The sequence below is a fragment of the Neltuma alba genome, unplaced genomic scaffold (assembly GCF_004799145.2).
Source record: "Neltuma alba isolate B1F8T4 unplaced genomic scaffold, ASM479914v2 tig00006653_pilon, whole genome shotgun sequence".
In the NCBI taxonomy this organism is placed as follows: Eukaryota; Viridiplantae; Streptophyta; class Magnoliopsida; order Fabales; family Fabaceae; genus Neltuma; species Neltuma alba.
This window is the reverse complement of record NW_021634531.1, coordinates 150298-167842: the sequence shown is the minus strand read 5'-3', so window position 1 is coordinate 167842 and position 17545 is coordinate 150298. Positions and strand designations below refer to the sequence as shown.

Genomic DNA, 17545 nt, shown 5'->3' with positions numbered 1-17545 from the left:
ATATATTTTAAAATGAAAAAATTAAAAAGAAAATAATAGTTGCCCACCACGACAGGCTAGGATTAACTAACCATTACACAAGTTTTTTTTTTTAACCTGTAATATTTAATCCTAACCCTCCACAGCATGTGTTATCACCCCTAATTTCAGCCTATAAATAACTTAAACAACCCAAATTCTAAATTTCAAGACTCGAAACATGTTTGATATGGTTTTGAGATAGAAAAAAGGTATTATTATCATTTGCATCCCATTTTTCTTGGGGATCGAATTGTTTATATCCAATTCGATAGAATCCATATCCTACCCAGTAAAATAATAAAATAATAATAAAATTATACATTTATTTTTTTTAATTTTATACAAGATTTTAATTTGATTTCTTAACTTTAAAATTATAATTTTAGTCATTTAATTCTAAAATTGTTAGTTTTAAATAATGATTCATGATTTCTTTGAAAATTAAATTTAATATGTTAACATTTAAGAATTCTGTATCAATATTTAAGATTTCAGTATTATCATTTTTCATTAATGGTCTAGAGTTAAATAATTAAAAATCTACTTTTAAAAGGCAAAAATATACATTTAGCCATTTAATTTTAGGAGAAATTAAAAAAACCCTTGGAATATAGAAAATTCCAGATTGGGTTCTAGAATTTTGAAAATGACAAAAAGGGTCAATGAGCCAATCTATCATTTGCAAAATCAAGAGAAATTAACAACTTTACCCTCATTTTTATTCACTACAATGATTTAAGGAATCACTATAAGGGTTTAGGCATTACTTAGATTTGTGTAGAGAATAACTACTCACTTTTTCATTTGCTCTCATTTTTATTCACTACAATGATTTAAGTGAGTAGTTATTCTCTACACAAATCTAAGTAACACCTAAACCCTTATGGTGATTCCGTAAATCATTGTAATGAATACAAATGAGGGCAAAGTTGTCAATTCTTCTTGATTTTGCAAATGACAGATTGGGTCATTAACCCTTTCTGTCATTTTCAAAATTCCGAGACCTAATCTGAAATTTTCTATATTTCAAGGGTTTTTTCTGAAATTTTTCCTTAATTTTATATAAGATTTCAGTTTTTCTCTGATCTTTAAAAATTATATTGTCTTCTAATCCTAAAACCGTTAAAAAAATACAAAGATAACACTGAAATCTTAAATATCAATAAAAGATTTATTAAATTTAATTTTCAAAATAAGTATTATTTTTACAAAAACTATCATTTAAAATTTTAGGATAAAATTATTAAAAATATACTTTTAAAAATTAAAAGACTAAATTAACAGATCAAAGGTATATATTGCCTTTTTTAAAATTAAAAAATCAAATTGAAATCTCATACAACATACTTTAACCTCAGTCCAAAAAAAAAAGAACATACTTTAACCTAAAACAATTCTTTTAAGTTTGAACCCTTCCCATGTTTGGATTCATACAACTACGGCACACGAAGTATGCCTTCAACATTTTTCTAATAAGAGCCCTTGTATGCTGTGACTTCATTCAGAATAATGTCAAAATGAATTATCTCACACGCAAGAATCAACACGTTCCTGTGTCAGCAAGCCTCTGGACGGTGTCATTTTGCTCACAAAATTCTTCAATACTTTACATCTTCGTAGTTAATTCAATAGAAAAAGAAAAAATAAATCCAGTGAAAAAAAAAAAAAAAGCAAGCCAAATATAAGCCGTGACCGGGGGGAAACAAAATCATTCATTCAAGTGGAAAGATGGACCTCAAAGTGAAGTCATTGCGAAGCACCCTTCACTTTCCCACCTTGATTTTAAGGTTGTTCATCCCAACATTAACCTTTTCCACACTAGGCTCATTTCTCTTTTCACACGGAGTTGAATCCTTACCACGAAACCAAGGGTGCTGCAAGCACTGCCGGGCTGTTGGCCGGTTCTCCGGTGCAAACTCAAGAAGCGGCAGAAGAAAGTCTGAGAACTCCCTTGCATCATTCTCTGAAAATTTGTATCGATCAATCAACAATTTATCAAGCTGCCAGAATTTTAGCCTCCGAATCCGTTTTAGATCCCCATGCCTATCAAAGTAATCCTTGGATCGTGCTCCAGAGATTGCAACCTGCAATACACGCATTAGACATGCTAGCATAGCATTTTCAAGAGCCATACCAATGCCATAGGAATGTACTCACCCTACGGGGCATTTTCCCAAGAAGTTCCATCATCATGGCCAGGTGATCCTGAAACCGCAACGTGTAGTTATGTTATTCTTCTAATATACAATCCCAAGGGTTCAGAACGTGCTTTTGCATGCTCACAATCACTATAAATATTTCTAGTACCAGGTCCATGAAAAATCAAAGAATGTTTCCTTTTTTCCCCTCTCTTTTGGCTGAAAGAACTAAACAATAGTTAAATGCCAGCCTAGCTAAAAATGCAAACGCATCGCGCAAGGAACATGATAGCATGAGACTCGACCCAGAAATCCGCATCTAGATTTTCTGTCTATTATGATGATCGACAAACAGAGTCGCAATACGAAACTAGAATTTAATAACCAACCTACCCGGCTCTAATCTAACATCACAAGCAACAATTTCCAGACGGTATTTCTATAAGACTCCTCTAGCCTAAATACAGTTCATAAGTACTTTTAGTCCATCCATGAGTTTAATATTTGCACGAGCATTATGAACATAGAACTTCTAAGCAAGTATCAGGAATTCCAGTTAAACCAGTTATTAAGAAATTCATGTAGCTTTAATGTTGCTGAAATGTCAAGGATATTATGATATTCAGTGTATGTTGAAGCAATTATCACAAGTTTTTCCATGCAAAAGTTACTGGACTGAATGGAACTATAATATCGTTCAAGCAAAATCACCACACCTCATCTTCACTATAGTCTTGTCCACCTTTTGGGGTAAACATCATATCACCAGTGGCAAGTTCAAAAGCAGTGCAAGCAAAAGACCACATGTCAACAGAGAAGGAATAACCAGCCTGCAATATTACTTCAGGAGCTCTGTACTGCCTTGTCTGGATTTCTTCAGCAATTTGCTTACCGGACCAACATGCATTTCCAAAATCTACAATCTTGCATCTCACATCAATCCCTTCAACATTTCTTTCAGACTTCCGAGCTTCTCCTGCTCCTCCCATTGAATCACGCTTTTCAGATATTTTAGCAACTGCCCTCCTTGCCCTCCTTTTGAACCTTTTCTCAACAAGACTCGTAACCCCACTAGTTGGGTTCCCCTCTGGTCTCTCTAGGATTGGGGAAAGTCCAGATCTGACAGGATCTTTGGAAGCATCAATAGAAGAAAAGAGAAGAATGTTTTCAGGTTTTAGATCAGTGTGGATTATACCAAGTTCTCTGTGCAAGTAATCCAGACCAATCAAAATACATTTGCAAATCTCCCTAACTTTACTTAATGGAAGGCCTTTGTAACGGTTATATCTGATCAGGCGGAGCAAACTATCACCAAGAAACTCAAGGACCATACAAAGGTGCTGTCCATTTGGCCCTGTATGCTTAAAGTGATCGATCAAGTGGACAACACACTTTGAATTTGAAGGGTCACCATCAGCAATAGACGAAAGAACACTAATCTCGTGAAGGGCAGCCTGAGCAAACTGGGCTGCGCTCTTTTGGATCTTAAGAGCAACGTATGTCTGAAAACCAGAGGTGCAGAATTAGAAAAAGATCCCCAAAAAAATAAAATCCAGGCCCGTCCACCCAAAAGAAGGAAAAAAGGAGGAGTCAATAACAACATTGGTATAACTATTTTCTTCTATGTAAGATTTTTCAACCATACATCTATGACAGATTAAGTGATTTACGCAAACATAAGATGGGGTTGGTGAATTCAAGATGGTGGTCATTGTACAAGTATATAAAAAGATCCTCAAGTCTATATCAGAAATGAGGGCGAGAAGCAAAGGAAAATCGCTGATATTGTAAAAGCTTCACGTTGTCAAAAACAGAAATTCTAAATTGATGAATTGAGAACACACCGTAACAAAGACGTTGTAACTGAATTGCTCCCATAGATTCAAAACCGATTGCAATCGAGGGAGAAGTTTCAAGGAAAAAAAATCTTACATCCAAGATATATATCACACGCGAAAGTCATCAAAAAATGTGGAAAAGACTTGGAGGGGAAAAAAAAAAGATGGATAAACAAATTCACGACGCAGCAATAGAAGAGGAAGGATCAGACGTACAGAGGTGCGAGTATCGTAAGCAAGCCAGACAGTAGAGAACTGACCCCAACCGAGCTTCCTCTGTGCTATGTATCTGCCGCCGGCGAACTGATCGCCAACCCGGACGGCATGGTAGCCTCCTTTCCTGTAGGATTCGAAGCCCTCATCATCCTCCTCGGACCCCGACGACGAGGAGCAGGACATCGTTTCCTCTTCTTCTCTTCTCACCCCTCTGATCTAATCAAATCAGAAAAAGGAAACTGCTATGATCTCCTTGACTCGTGCGCTCTCAGCCAAAAGTTGGTCCTTGATTATTATGAGATTGTGTTTGAGCAATGGGTTGGAGGTGGGATTTGGAACTCGGAAGGTGTGATCAAAATTGAGGACTTATGAGGTGGGAAGGAATAAAAAAGGAAGAGGGTGTCAAAATTTGTGGCATGTAAGCTTTACGAACACACAAGGCTCTTCAACCCTCCACTTTATTTTTTTCCCCTCTCTGTTCTTTCTCCCTTTCCTTGCACGATACAAGTCCGTTGGCAGAACAACCTTTTTGTGATTTGACTGTTATATCCCTGGGAGTCCCGTTTAGAAGGGAAGGGTAAGGGCGAGCAATTTGGGAAATTGACAATTAGGGAATTTATTTAGGTAATGTGGTGTTATCAAGCGACTTGTTCTTGAGCGTAGAGAATTGCTGCCCTTTCCTGCGTCAGCCTCAGCCACCTGCCTCCTGCCTCGCTTTACTTTGTCTTGTTCCCACAATCTTCTTTTTGTGCACCCAGCGCAACGCATTTGCATCCAAATTCTCGCTATGCAAATTGCAGTGCTCTTAAGAACTCGAAAGAACAGGGAACACTCCATTTTTGTTTTTCCTCTGTTTCCATTCGCCATGTTCGGGTCACCTGGTGTATTTTCAATCAGATCATCTCTTTCATTTGTTAAAAGAAACTACTGATACAACTGGTTAACATATTTGATTTAATAACATTTTTCTGCTGAGAGTCGGCTTCAAATCTGGCGAGAGAGAAACAAAATTCGCCCTGCCTGCCCATCACTGCCTCCGGGTGACGCGGCCAATACTATTTAGAAGATCAGGAAACACTGTCATTTAAGATTTCAAGTAAATCTAGTATTTCTTAGTGTAAACATATTTAATACAAATTTTAAGCTTTAAGTAGTAATAATGATAATAACAGTGTTTTCAAGTACTTATTTGGGTTAGAGGGAAATTAACAAGTCTGCCACTGCAGATGTGAATCAGTCGGGCTTCAGTAATGCTTGCAGTTGAAGGGCGACTTCACTGTTCTGTTCTGTTGCCAAGATTACCTTTCATGTGAGGGCCATACAAATTCCACCACTAATTAGACGTTTCATTCAATGCCAAATGGGGACGATTTTATGCTACTTTTCCCTTCGTTCTTTTCTTTTTCTCTAATTTTGGCTTCAATAACCAAATGACCACTCATTACATTCTCTTCATCACTAAATAGTTATTATTTGGCTAAACGTTTAGTGGTCCGGTATTATAATTATGGATTTTCATGTCTGGCCGCAAATAAGAGTTAAGCTTCGGGTCCATGAACAGCTCTGTCATTCTCACTATAAACAGCAGTTCAGAATGCGTGAAGTAGAGAAGCTAGACCTCAGAAAGAGAAGGCGAAGGCGTGGCGGTGCGATTGAAGGGCACACCTCAGAATGCGAGGGGAGCGTGGTGTGGAGAAGCCATCAGAACTGGCAAGCTGGTATGGTGGAGATGACAGGCAAGGATTGGGAAAGGAGGTGAGCGGGGTGGCCCCAAGATGTTGCGCACGTGTCACGCGCGCTCTAAATTGGGCTCCCACCTTTATCCTCAAATCCATCTCAAAATTGCCACCCTAACAAATTTGGGCTTTTAAAAACAGTATGCACAACGAGTTTCTCATGAATATTATGGTTTTCTATAATTTTTTATGATAAAAAATGTCAATGTGGTCTAATAATTTCGTTAGCAAAGAATTTTGACCAAAGAGCAACTGATCCATACAGTTATTATTATAAATTTCAAGTAATTAATTTGCGAACAATAAAAAATCAGTTAAAATTAATTAAAAATAATTAATAAATTAGAAGTATATTTTTATTTTTAAATCTGTCCTTATAATAAGTAAGAAAGAGGATATATATATATATATATATATATATATATATATAAATAGAGAATGTAATGAAAGAGAATATCACAAAAAAAAGAATAAATAATTAGAAGTATATTTTTATTTTTGAAAAAATGTATAGAGAAATGTGATGAAAAAGAGTATAGCTAAACAAAATAAATAATTAAAAATAAAATTAAAAAATACATTAAATGTTAAAATAAACCTAAACTAAAACTTACAAAATAGAACGTATTCTCTCCAAATTTGAAACTTATAGGAAAAGGGGGACTACTTTTAAAATGGATTGAAGTTTTATAACCCTTCCAGATTTCAACCTTATTTAAAAAAAATCAATTTTCTTTAATAAATTGATTTTTAATTTAATGATTTTGTAAAATTATTTTCATTAAACTGAAAAATAAGATGCGCAACGAGAATGGAAACGAAATGGAGAGAATGCGGAAGCAGCTTCACCCCAGAATATGTGCCATGGCACGCAAATATGTAACGGAAGCCCACTTCTCATGTCAAACTATTCATTCCCTCGCTCAAAGATGAAACTTGGAAGCTTGAAACGGCATTTCCAACTGGTTTCCCTCCGCACCCAATATAATTACATAGAAGGCATTATTTGCCACCATTTCCAATTTTGATTTATACGAACGCGAAAGGCCAGAACCAAAGTAACAAGTCCCCCCCTTTCCTTTGTCTCTATATTCTTCACTACCTATATTTGCAAGACCGCAAGTGAAACTTCATCCCTGCCACTGCAGTTAGCTGCAACCTTGACGAATCACCAGACCGCAAGTCCTTAACACTAGTTTCCTTTCACAGATCTCCTTTCTACAGCGTCTACAACTTCAATGCCTGAAAAGTTTCAACCAAAGCATTGCATGATTGATATCTTCAACTGAAAAAAAAAAAACAAGTTCAAAATCTGTATATTAATTTTGACCATTTTTCCTAATGTTGTATATAATCATCATCCTCTGAACCGCAAAGAAAAATAAAATAAAACAAAACAGCAAATTTTATGATGAGTTTGAACTCATCCGTGCCAGTCTCCACAGACTTCACATTTTTATGAACCATCACACAACTAAGTTTCACTCATTTGCCCAAACTCTTTTCAATGATCCCAATACATCAAAAAACATTTTTTCCCACGGGTCTCGAGTTCAACGCATGGGAATGTAACATCTTAGGAGCTAAGAACGCCAATCTTAATGGTTCATATCATACCTCGATCCGAATTAATCTAGTTGTGCCTGAAAGATAGCCTAACTTAGAATATCTGGTGCTTACACACACACCAAAAAAAAAAAAAACAACAACAACAACAACAACAATTCCCCCTTCTAAATCTAAGATGCTGTGGATTTCATAAACATCAACCTTCTGGCTCATCTTACGGCAGAGCAGAGAACAAGTTCCACAAACCACGAAAACCAAATTGACAACCATGGCCATCAAAGTAGATTGAATCCACGCAACTAGTCCATTTAACCCAATTATTTCGGTAGATTGGATTTAGATTTTACCAACCACTGTAATTTCAAGATGATCTTGACTCATTCCATTAAGTACACAGGTGAAATGGACCGATCCACATGACTTGCCCTTCTTTTTTTTTTTACTAGTCTGAATATTTTTCAAAGAACTAACAGGGATCACATTTCAACTCCAGCCATAAAAACTGACTCTTCAACACTAGATCCAAGTACTTTTGAAGTAGAAATTTTAAGAATTTGGTTACTAAACTTTGTTTTAGTTGTATGAAGGAACTTGAGTTGGTTAAGTGCTTCCTCAGTTTCAAAATATTTAATCTTTAAGGTTCGGCGGACAGATTAAAAAGGCTACGAAAAGCCAAGACTGCTACAAAATCTAATTATCAATGACTAAAATGTAAGAAATATCAATTTTCTAATTATCCCTTGCCTATTCTCATGCTAATGCTGAAAACATTCCTATGTGCGGGCTTGAACACTAAGGTATGCATCACAGAACGCCCTCGCCCCAAAAAAGTTTTAAATGGGCAAAATCGATTATTCAAGTTTTAGCAAGAGGGAGGAAAAGTAGACTTTGAGGGGAATATTTCATCCACATACAAAACTAAAGATGCTCATGAATGGTATACAGTTTTTAGGCTATTGGATCCTCTGCATGGCCCATTGACAAATTTCAGGTTCCAAACAAGCGTTTGAAGGATCGCAGTGGAAAGCTAATGTCAAGATTAAAAACCTAAGCTACCGTATGTAATGTAGTCATACCTTAGAAGCAATGACCCATTTTCCGCTGATCCAGTCCTGATGTAGCCTTAACTCGGAGTGCGGAAACTCTAATTCTTCATTGGTGTTCCTGAAGTAGACTACGTATCTTGAGTTGCTAAGAACTTTGGAAATCACTCCAACCCACCATCCATCATTGTACAAAGCATCAACTTCTTGAAGAAGATTAAACTGATCAAAAACATGTTCCGGTGGATGAGGCCGAATATGTAACATATCAATTTCCTCTCTCAAGAACTCCGAATCGTCATCAGTCCGTAGGTTCAGGTACTCAACCAGAAACTTATCCTTTCCCTTTGGTTCAACAACAGTAGCAGCAAACCAAGCTCCTTCGAAACCTTCCTCGTCACTGCTAACCTCAACTAGTGTCCCCTTGCTAAACATGTCCGTCACTGTTTCTTCACTAGCCTTCACATCGTTTGCCAAAATTTTCTGCCATTCGATTAAGAGCTAATAATATTATTATGATTAACAGCCAGGCACAATTTGAGGTCGACGTTAAAGATACCAATTTCATCAACATAAATGCATGTTCAAGCCCTAGTTCTATCCCTGTGCCACAAATAATTAGTCTTCGAAAAATGTATTCCCCTACTCACAGTTCGCAGACAGACTGATATAACATCCCCGCACACTCAGCGCGAGCAACAGAAGGCAATGAAGCCAAAATTTCGGATCAGAAGTTTCTTACAAATTAGTCCGCCTCAAACCACAAATAAACCCACCCCAAAAGAAAGAGTTAGTTGAGAAATGATGAAGAAGAATACATGGAAATGTTATTGTAAATAGACACTAGTCACAGTGGGCCGCGCTTCGCCAAAGGCCGAGCGATTGAAGATTAAATGAAAAGGCATTAATGCAAGAGCAAGAAAACACGAGAAAGGGAATTGGAGCGTAGACAGGCATACTTTTTCCTCGGACGGTTCTTCCAATGGAGGGACCCAATTCCCATTGACCCACTCACGATGGAGCCTAAGGTCTTCCTTCCCGAACTCAATCTGCTCCTTGGAGGGCCTGAAATACACCGCGAACCTCCCGTTTCCCAATTCTTCGGTTATGGAGCCTTCCCACCAGCCATCATTGTGGTATGCATCGACCTCCTCGCCGAACTTGAATCGGCGGTCAGTCTCCCTTGGGGCGAGGGGCCGAAGCTGGTGAAGGTCCAGCATCTCTCTCAGGGGTTTGGAACCCTTCTCGTCGGCCATGATGGTTTTATACTCCACCAAGAATTTGCTCTGGTTTTTCTTGGAAGTGCAGCGGCCAACAATGGTGCCAACAAACCAAGATCCGCGAAATCCTTCATCGTCGGAGCTTACCTCGACGACGGAGCCGGGTTTGAAGTATGGGTTTGACTTTGAAGCGGACTCAGGTTTGGGCGGCATGTATACTCCGCTGTTTCAGGGTTTAACGCTGTTGCCGGGCGGAGAGGAGGACGGCGTTCCGGGGGCGCCAGTGGGCAGATACTGATCCCTCCCAGTCGCTTTCATACAGGTTCATCACTATGTTCGCATTATTGACTTCTGATTTGGAAAAAAATTAATTTTTATTTATATAATTACCCCAACTTTCGTTTGATGATTTGATCCATCATCCATCCCCTAAAGTTTAGTTTCTTCAAAATTAATCACTACTCGCATTATTTTCGAGCTAGAAATTTTGCCCACTGTGTGCGGTCCACGCAAGGCACCTCTCCATTATACACGCGACAACAAAATTAGTGGTCAGGTAAGAATGGGCGCATGCAATGAATGTCCATTGCTTCCACTTCCATATGCATTTCACCAAACCAGCAATGCCACCACCCCCCGCACCTCTCCATTCTCGCAAACCATGCCTATCTCCCTCTCCTTATGAATTATAGCATCAATAAAAATTTTCAGCTCAGAACAATTATACAAATTCGTATTAAACTAAGATTACGCCGCTAAGTTAGGCTAGTAAAAAAATAATAGTTTAGGATAAAATAAAATAAAATAATTCTGTTACATCTGTATTAGTCAATAAGAAATGTGGGCCATACAGAGCAGCGAATAATATGGAAGGGCCAATATTATGTTGCATCCGACCCAAGCAAATGAAACTGGGGCAACATTCTGATCCTGTTGGGATTAAAAAAGCCACTACGTTGACAACACATGCCATGATGCCCCCTCCTTTCATGATTCCCACTTTACATGCTTTTAGCTCCTTTTCCCTCCCACGGCTAATCATATGCCTGCTTACCCAAAACAATGAGCTCATTTCTTATTTTTCTCCTCCAAAACTTTTCGTATGATTCTTGCAAATCACCCATTTTGTGATTTCCAGGTTTCATCGAGTGTATGCGCATATAATAATTTTAACACTACCTCCTCTTTTTAATATAAGATTCACTTTGCTCCATAAAGTAAATATTATATTAAGAACATGAGGTATTATTTATTTTTCTACTGACAATATAATCTTCTGACGTCCCAATTTTGCATTTCAAATCTGATTTGATTAACATCTTACCCCACCACCAATGAGAGTTGATACAGTTGATAATAAACCAATTTATAACTCATCTGATCATGAAATTTGAATTTTACTGCCTAGGTAAGGATCTTATTGATGGGCAATTTGTAAATATTTTTGTAAATGTTTTTTGAGTTTAAAAGTGTGCCCTGGGCCTAATAAATCTCTGGGATCCAATTAACATAAACTTTTGATATATACAAAAATATCTTACCCTACTTATTTATAATATTCTTTGATTTTTCAAATGTGTTATATACACACTCGATAGATATGTTGGATAAAATTTTTAAACAGTCTTATGGCATAAAACGTTTAAAATAGATTTGCTTTATGATATGACCTATATTTAATTTGGCAAGGTGGTATCTAACACCCTTATTTCATTTTTTAATGCATCTAATACCACTAATCTTATATTCTTGACATATCTAGCACTCTAATTTTTTTTTTTTTTAACTTACATCTAATGCCCTAATCTCATATAGTTTAAGACGGTGAATGCATTATAAATAAGATTAAGATGCTGAAAGCATACAAAAATAATATGAGTGTTAGATACATCATAAATAAAATTAAGTTGTTAGATATACCTAAGAAACAAAATCAAGATGCTGATGCTTCTTTATCCTACTTAATTTTTTTTTATCCGAGACCTATTAATAATTTTTTCTAATCCATTTCATATCATTATTGAATTATTTATTTGAAAATAATACAGTGACAACTTCACCTAGACTTTTCTGTACAAAATTTGGTCACAACTCAAACGAAGTTAACGTGATTTATTCACAGTTTCTTTGCGGAATAGAATAAAATATGATAGAGGTGGGGCGGGTGCAAAATGGCACGAGTGGAAAAGTCCAAGGAGGAGGGGGACAGTGTGAGTGGGGGGCGAATGGATTTCATTTGCATGTTGATATTTGTCAACTTGCGTAATCATCACGAATGCGGGTTTCGGAGGACCCAACCCAAATTTACCGTTTTTAGTCTTTGTACTCTTATTTAATTCTCTAATTTTAAAAACCATGATTTAGTTGCTATAATTCCAATAAATGTTTAGGTTTTATAATTATTTATTACATGTATACATTTCTAATCATTTTGTTTTTAAAAATACTCCTCCGGTCCTTATTATAAGACCTAATTTGACTTTTTATTTGGTCCTAATTATAAGACCCAATCCATTTTGTCTCTTATATTTATGCATTTTTTTCCAGATAATCCTTCTACAATGATAGTTTTAGCCAATATACTTAATTAGCAAGGATATTTTAGGAATGACAACACTTATTTATTATAAATAACCAACTTAACTTACTTCCTTAATCTCCTCAAATAAGTCAATTGGGTCTTATAATTAGGACGGAGGAGTAATACGTATTCAAATATTGGGACAATCCACGGTTCAATCAATTATCTTAATAAAATGTTATAAATATTTAAGAGATATTACCCATGAAAATGAATTAAATTATAATTTTATGGGGAAAAAAAATGGGCCAGGGCAGAAGCCCTCTCCGCATAGGCTCATATTAATTATTCATTTCGCTTGCTTTGCTCCGGATGAAATTTTCGCACAATGCGCGTTCTGAGGGACCCAATTCAATCCATTTTCTTACTCTTGAAAATTCCACGTCCCCCTTCCCACCCAGTGCCCAATGGTCTGTCTCTCTCTGTCCTCTTTCTTCCCGTGAGCATTGCCCAGACGCAGCAGCCTCACAAGTGCTCTTGTATAGTGACAATTATCTTCTTGTGAACCCATAAATACATTGCCACTCCAGCCTGCTTACCAAAGTCCTAGGCTTTTATGTCCAGATTAACTTTTGGCCATGTAAAGTGGACCAGCAAAATCTAATCTTCAGGTGCTTTTGCATATCTACATGTATCCCCATAGCACTCTTAGCATTATTAACACTGCCTTTTAGATTTGTTGTTGTTTCTCTGATTTTTTTTTTTTCATTTTTCTTCGGGATCCGAGCTCCCCAGGTTGTTTTACAATCTTGTTCTGCTTCTTCTCTCGGTCCTCGATGGCCAACGGTTGAAGTTGGCCTTTCTATTTTGTGAATACACCCGAATGCTCCCTTTTTCCTGAAAGCCTGTTCTTTTGGCGTAAGACCATGTGCTTTACACTACCATCAATTTGTTACCTTTTGCTTTAATTTCAGGGTTTCCTAGCATAGTTCTTTTGTATCTGATATGCTCCCTGTGCCTCCTGTTATCGTTCGCTTTCCGGGCATGGGTGTTAGTCCCTTTAAGCCCAACGTTTCTGGTATGCAAGCATTCAATTTTCACTTTCTACGTAGTTCTTCTGAAAATGAAGATGTTTGATTCTCTTCAGGAAGTTCAGTGGGTTTAGGCAACCACAAGCATGACGGGAGTTTGGTTTGTGGTCTTGATGATTCTCTTCCATGGATTCTGTTTGACCGTGGCGGGCTCGAATCATTCCACACGACCCGATTCTGTAAATATTGGGGTTCTCTACTCTTTCAAGACCACCGTCGGTCGAATTGCAAAGATTGCAATAGAAGCTGCAATTGAAGACATAAATTCTGATCCATCTATTCTCGGTGAAACTAAGCTCAATGTCTCGATGCAAGAGGATTCCAAATACAGGGGCTTTCTGAGCATTGCTGAGGGTAGGTCCTTCACAAGCTTCATCTTTTTGTTTAAAGCTCAACTTTTTTTCCTACTATAGATCAAGTACATAAGCTTGGCAGATTATAATTCTTTGTCGTTAAAAACAGCCTTACATCTCACTGCAAAACGCACGGTGGCCATAATTGGCCCGCAAAGCTCCGTCACAGCTCATGTGATATCACACATTGCAAACGAGCTCCAAGTTCCCCTGCTATCAGTTTCTGCTACGGATCCCACACTCTCCTCCCTTCAATTCCCATTCTTTGTCAGAACTACTCATAGTGATCTTTATCAGATGACTGCAATTGCAGAGCTTGTTGACTACTATGGATGGAGAGAGGTTATCGCAATCTATGTTGACGATGATCATGGAAGAAATGGGATTAGTGTGTTAGGAGATAAGCTTGCTGAGAGACGGTGTAGGATCTCTTTTAAAGCTCCTATGAGCCCTGAAGCAACCAGGGAGGAGATTACTAATGTGCTTGTCCAGGTGGCTTTGGCAGAATCTAGGATAATAGTTGTGCACACCATTGCTGCTTGGGGACCCAAGGTGTTTAAAGTGGCCAAGCATCTGGAGATGATGGGAGCTGGGTATGTTTGGATAGCCACTCATTTTCTCTCTACTCTTCTGGATACAAATGGTCCACTCCCCCACGATACAATGGACATGATTCAGGGGGTTCTTACGCTGCGTATCCACACACCTGATTCAGAGCTCAGACGAAGATTTGTTTCCAGGTGGAAAAACTTGACTCGCGCCAACGACACTGCCAAAAGTAATGTTCGCCTTGGATTGAGTACTTACGGTCTCTATGCATATGATACTGTTTATGCGCTTGCTCGTGCGCTTGATAGTTTCTTCAAGCAGGGGAATCGAATAACATTCTCGTATGATCCCAAATTGTCTGAGCTGCGCGGTGACAACTTGCATCTTGATTCTGTGAGCATCTTCGATCAAGGAAACGTGTTGAGAGAAAGTATCTATGAGGTTGATATGACAGGGGTAACTGGTACTTTCAGGTATGCATCTGATGGGAACCTTGTGAATCCAGCATATGAAATCCTCAATGTGATCGGGACAGGATCTAGGAGGATTGGTTATTGGAGTAACTACACTGGATTATCGGTTGTTGCTCCAGAAGTGCTCTACGCACACCCCCCCAATCGCTCAGCGGCGAGTCAGAAGCTGCGACCAGTGATTTGGCCGGGGAACACAGAGCAGAAGCCTCGTGGTTGGGTTTTTCCAAATAATGGGAGGCTCTTAAAAATTGGGGTGCCAGTGGGATTCAGTTACCGTCAATTTGTCTCACAGGTACAAGGCACTGACATGTTCAAGGGCTTCTGCATTGATGTATTCCTTTCTGCGCTGAACTTGCTGCCTTATGGCGTACCTTATAGGCTTGTTCCGTTTGGGGATGGTCACAGCAATCCTAATAGCAACGAGCTTGTTCGTTTGATCACGGCGGGTGTAAGCATCACACTAACTACCAATGTCTGTGGGGTTTTGGATGTTTAATAATATTCTTGTTCCCTTCCAGGTCTTTGATGGGGCAGTTGGCGACATTACAATTACTACGCAGCGAACAAGGATGGTAGATTTCACTCAGCCATTTATTGGGTCTGGTCTAGTGGTTGTAGCCCCGGTTAGGAAGTCAGACTCCAGTGCTTGGGCCTTTTTGAGATCCTTCAGTCCGCAGATGTGGGGCGTCACTGCTATCTTCTTCCTAGCTGTTGGTGCTGTTGTTTGGATATTGGAGCATAGATCGAATGATGAATTCCGGGGGCCTCCCAGAAAACAAGTAGTTACAGTTTTGTGGTGAGGAAATTGATTTAGATTTCTTCTTCTTTTCTCATTACTTCTCCATTTTCCTCATTCCAAACACAATCCTCGAACCGTTCTTCTGCTTTTCATTCTATTCCTGACTTGTTATTGTGTTGCATTTGGCAGGTTCAGTTTTTCGACCATGTTTTTCGCCCACAGTAGGTGTCAATCCTTGGTCTTCTCTAACATGTGTGGTGTCCCACTTTTGAGTTAATCGAGTTGAAATATAATGTCTGCATGCAGGGGAAAATACAGTGAGCACTCTGGGTCGATTGGTGCTTCTCATATGGTTATTTGTGGTTCTTATAATAAACTCGAGTTACACGGCAAGCCTGACTTCAATCCTCACAGTGCAGCAGCTTTCTTCTCCCATTAAAGGCATTGAAACTTTAGTTGCCAGCACAGAGCCTGTTGGCTACCTGCAGGGTTCATTCAGTAGAAACTACTTGATAGAAGAAATCGGGATTGATGAATCAAGACTTGTTCCCCTGAGGACGCCGGAAGAGTCCGCTAAAGCATTAAGAGATGGCCCCAAAAAGGGCGGCGTTGCTGCGTATGTTGATGAGCGTGCTTACATTGAACTCTTCCTTTCAAGCCGATGCGAGTTCAGCATAGTAGGTCAAGAGTTCACCAGAAACGGGTGGGGATTTGTAAGCATCTCTTTGCCACTGCTCCTCAATCTGTTTCCTTTTAATTATCGTCCTTGCATATATGTTTTGACCTTTACTTGTGAGCAGGCATTTCCGCGAGACTCGCCTCTGGCGCTTGACTTGTCGACGGCCATATTGAAATTGGCAGAGAACGGAGATCTGCAAAGGATTCACGACAAATGGCTTCTGAATATCGCCTGCCTCTCGCAGAATACCAAGTTTGAAGCGGACGGGCTTCGTCTCAAAAGCTTCTGGGGGCTCTATCTAATCTGCGGCGTGGCGTGCTTGCTGGCTCTGTTCGTGTATGTGATACTGATGATGAGGCAGTACAAGAAGCACCACGCAGCGGCGGTTGAGTCTTGTGCAGGGTCCTCTTCCAGCATTCGGACTTTCCTCACATTTGCAGACCAGAAGGAATCTGAAGTCAAGAGCCGATCCAAGAAAAGGCAAATGGAGAGGCTCTCCGGCGGAGGCTCGGATGCTGGCGGATCATCAGCCCTCAATTCTAACAATCGATACCCTCTGTCATCTTCCATAACAAACATAAATTCCGCCGCTGAAGCCTGACACCTCACTCCCTCTTTCTTCCATGTATTCTTGCTTACCACACCAGCTCAATTAAACTAATAAAGACACTGTTGATATGAAAAGGGTCTTCTTCGACAGTATCGATTCACTTGCTCGTGTATTATTCTTTTTTCGCTGTGAAATGTCACCCCGAGTCTCGCAACATTTTACATCTTCCATGTGAAACTCCTGCTGCAAGGTTGGTCTTCGAGTTTAAAATGTACAATTTGGTTGAGTACAGCTCTGAATAGATTTCTACAAGGATAGGATGTGAAAGCCATGGTCCAAGAAAGGGAATTTCTGGAGGATCTTTCTTCGCAGTGATTTCTGCCATGATTGAAGTGCCAGTAATTAATTCCTCAAATCCCAGGGCAAGAGTCGGAGGAGAAGCAGATTGAAACAGGCTGACCTTGCTGAACAAATCTTGCTGATGCCTGGGTCGAAAAGCTTCACCTGTTAGTAGCTTTCTTTCCCTCTCAAAAACTAGAATGTCATGTGGGGGTATACATATGCTGATACTTTTGGGGTCAGTAATGATCGAGTCGATGGTGAAAGTGACGCCATATCTTAAAACTCAGTATAAAAGGGGAAGCCAATAATTTTGAGAAAATACAGAGGAAGCAAAGGGCCAACAAAAAGTTAAAAGCCTTACTTATTCCGAGCATGCGGATAGAACATGGGATGGACCGCAAAGTATAAAGGGACCCACCATGTAAATTCAATAGAAACCCAGGAGGAGAGCAACATGCAACGCCTCC

General features: G+C 38.9%; 3 protein-coding genes across 7 annotated transcripts; 1 reads left to right on the top strand and 2 right to left on the bottom strand.

Moving 5' to 3' along the window:
• Positions 1-1397: 1397 nt before the first annotated feature.
• LOC114750838 (SRSF protein kinase 2-like) lies at positions 1398-4513 on the bottom strand. The gene is made up of 4 exons (XM_028939467.1): positions 4214-4513; positions 2876-3661; positions 2179-2226; positions 1398-2105 (listed from the first exon to the last, which is right to left on the bottom strand). Exons 1-4 carry the CDS (start codon positions 4394-4396, stop codon positions 1785-1787), a joined length of 1338 nt encoding a protein of 445 aa, XP_028795300.1. The 5' UTR covers positions 4397-4513; the 3' UTR covers positions 1398-1784.
• Positions 4514-7029: 2516 nt separating this feature from the next.
• Positions 7030-10064, bottom strand: LOC114750840 (DUF724 domain-containing protein 3-like). Of its 2 annotated transcripts, none has more exons than XM_028939472.1 (3): positions 9521-10064; positions 8595-9062; positions 7030-7191 (listed from the first exon to the last, which is right to left on the bottom strand). In XM_028939472.1, the coding sequence occupies exons 1-3, from the start codon at positions 9992-9994 to the stop codon at positions 7177-7179; spliced, it is 957 nt and encodes a 318-aa protein (XP_028795305.1). In that variant the 5' UTR covers positions 9995-10064; the 3' UTR covers positions 7030-7176. The 2 variants fall into 2 exon arrangements, with proteins under 2 accessions (XP_028795305.1, XP_028795306.1); XM_028939473.1 differs by having other exon boundaries at positions 8595-9044.
• Positions 10065-12769: 2705 nt separating this feature from the next.
• Positions 12770-17025, top strand: LOC114750835 (glutamate receptor 3.6). 4 transcript variants are annotated; one of them, XM_028939461.1, is made up of 7 exons: positions 12770-12973; positions 13450-13747; positions 13856-15216; positions 15287-15564; positions 15697-15728; positions 15814-16220; positions 16308-17025. In XM_028939461.1, exons 2-7 carry the CDS (start codon positions 13480-13482, stop codon positions 16785-16787), a joined length of 2826 nt encoding a protein of 941 aa, XP_028795294.1. In that variant the 5' UTR covers positions 12770-12973; positions 13450-13479; the 3' UTR covers positions 16788-17025. The 4 variants fall into 4 exon arrangements, with proteins under 4 accessions (XP_028795294.1, XP_028795296.1, XP_028795295.1 ...); XM_028939462.1 differs by lacking the exon at positions 12770-12973 and adding an exon at positions 13014-13220; XM_028939463.1 differs by lacking the exon at positions 12770-12973 and having other exon boundaries at positions 13009-13747; positions 15814-16210.
• The last annotated feature ends 520 nt before the right edge of the window (positions 17026-17545 follow it).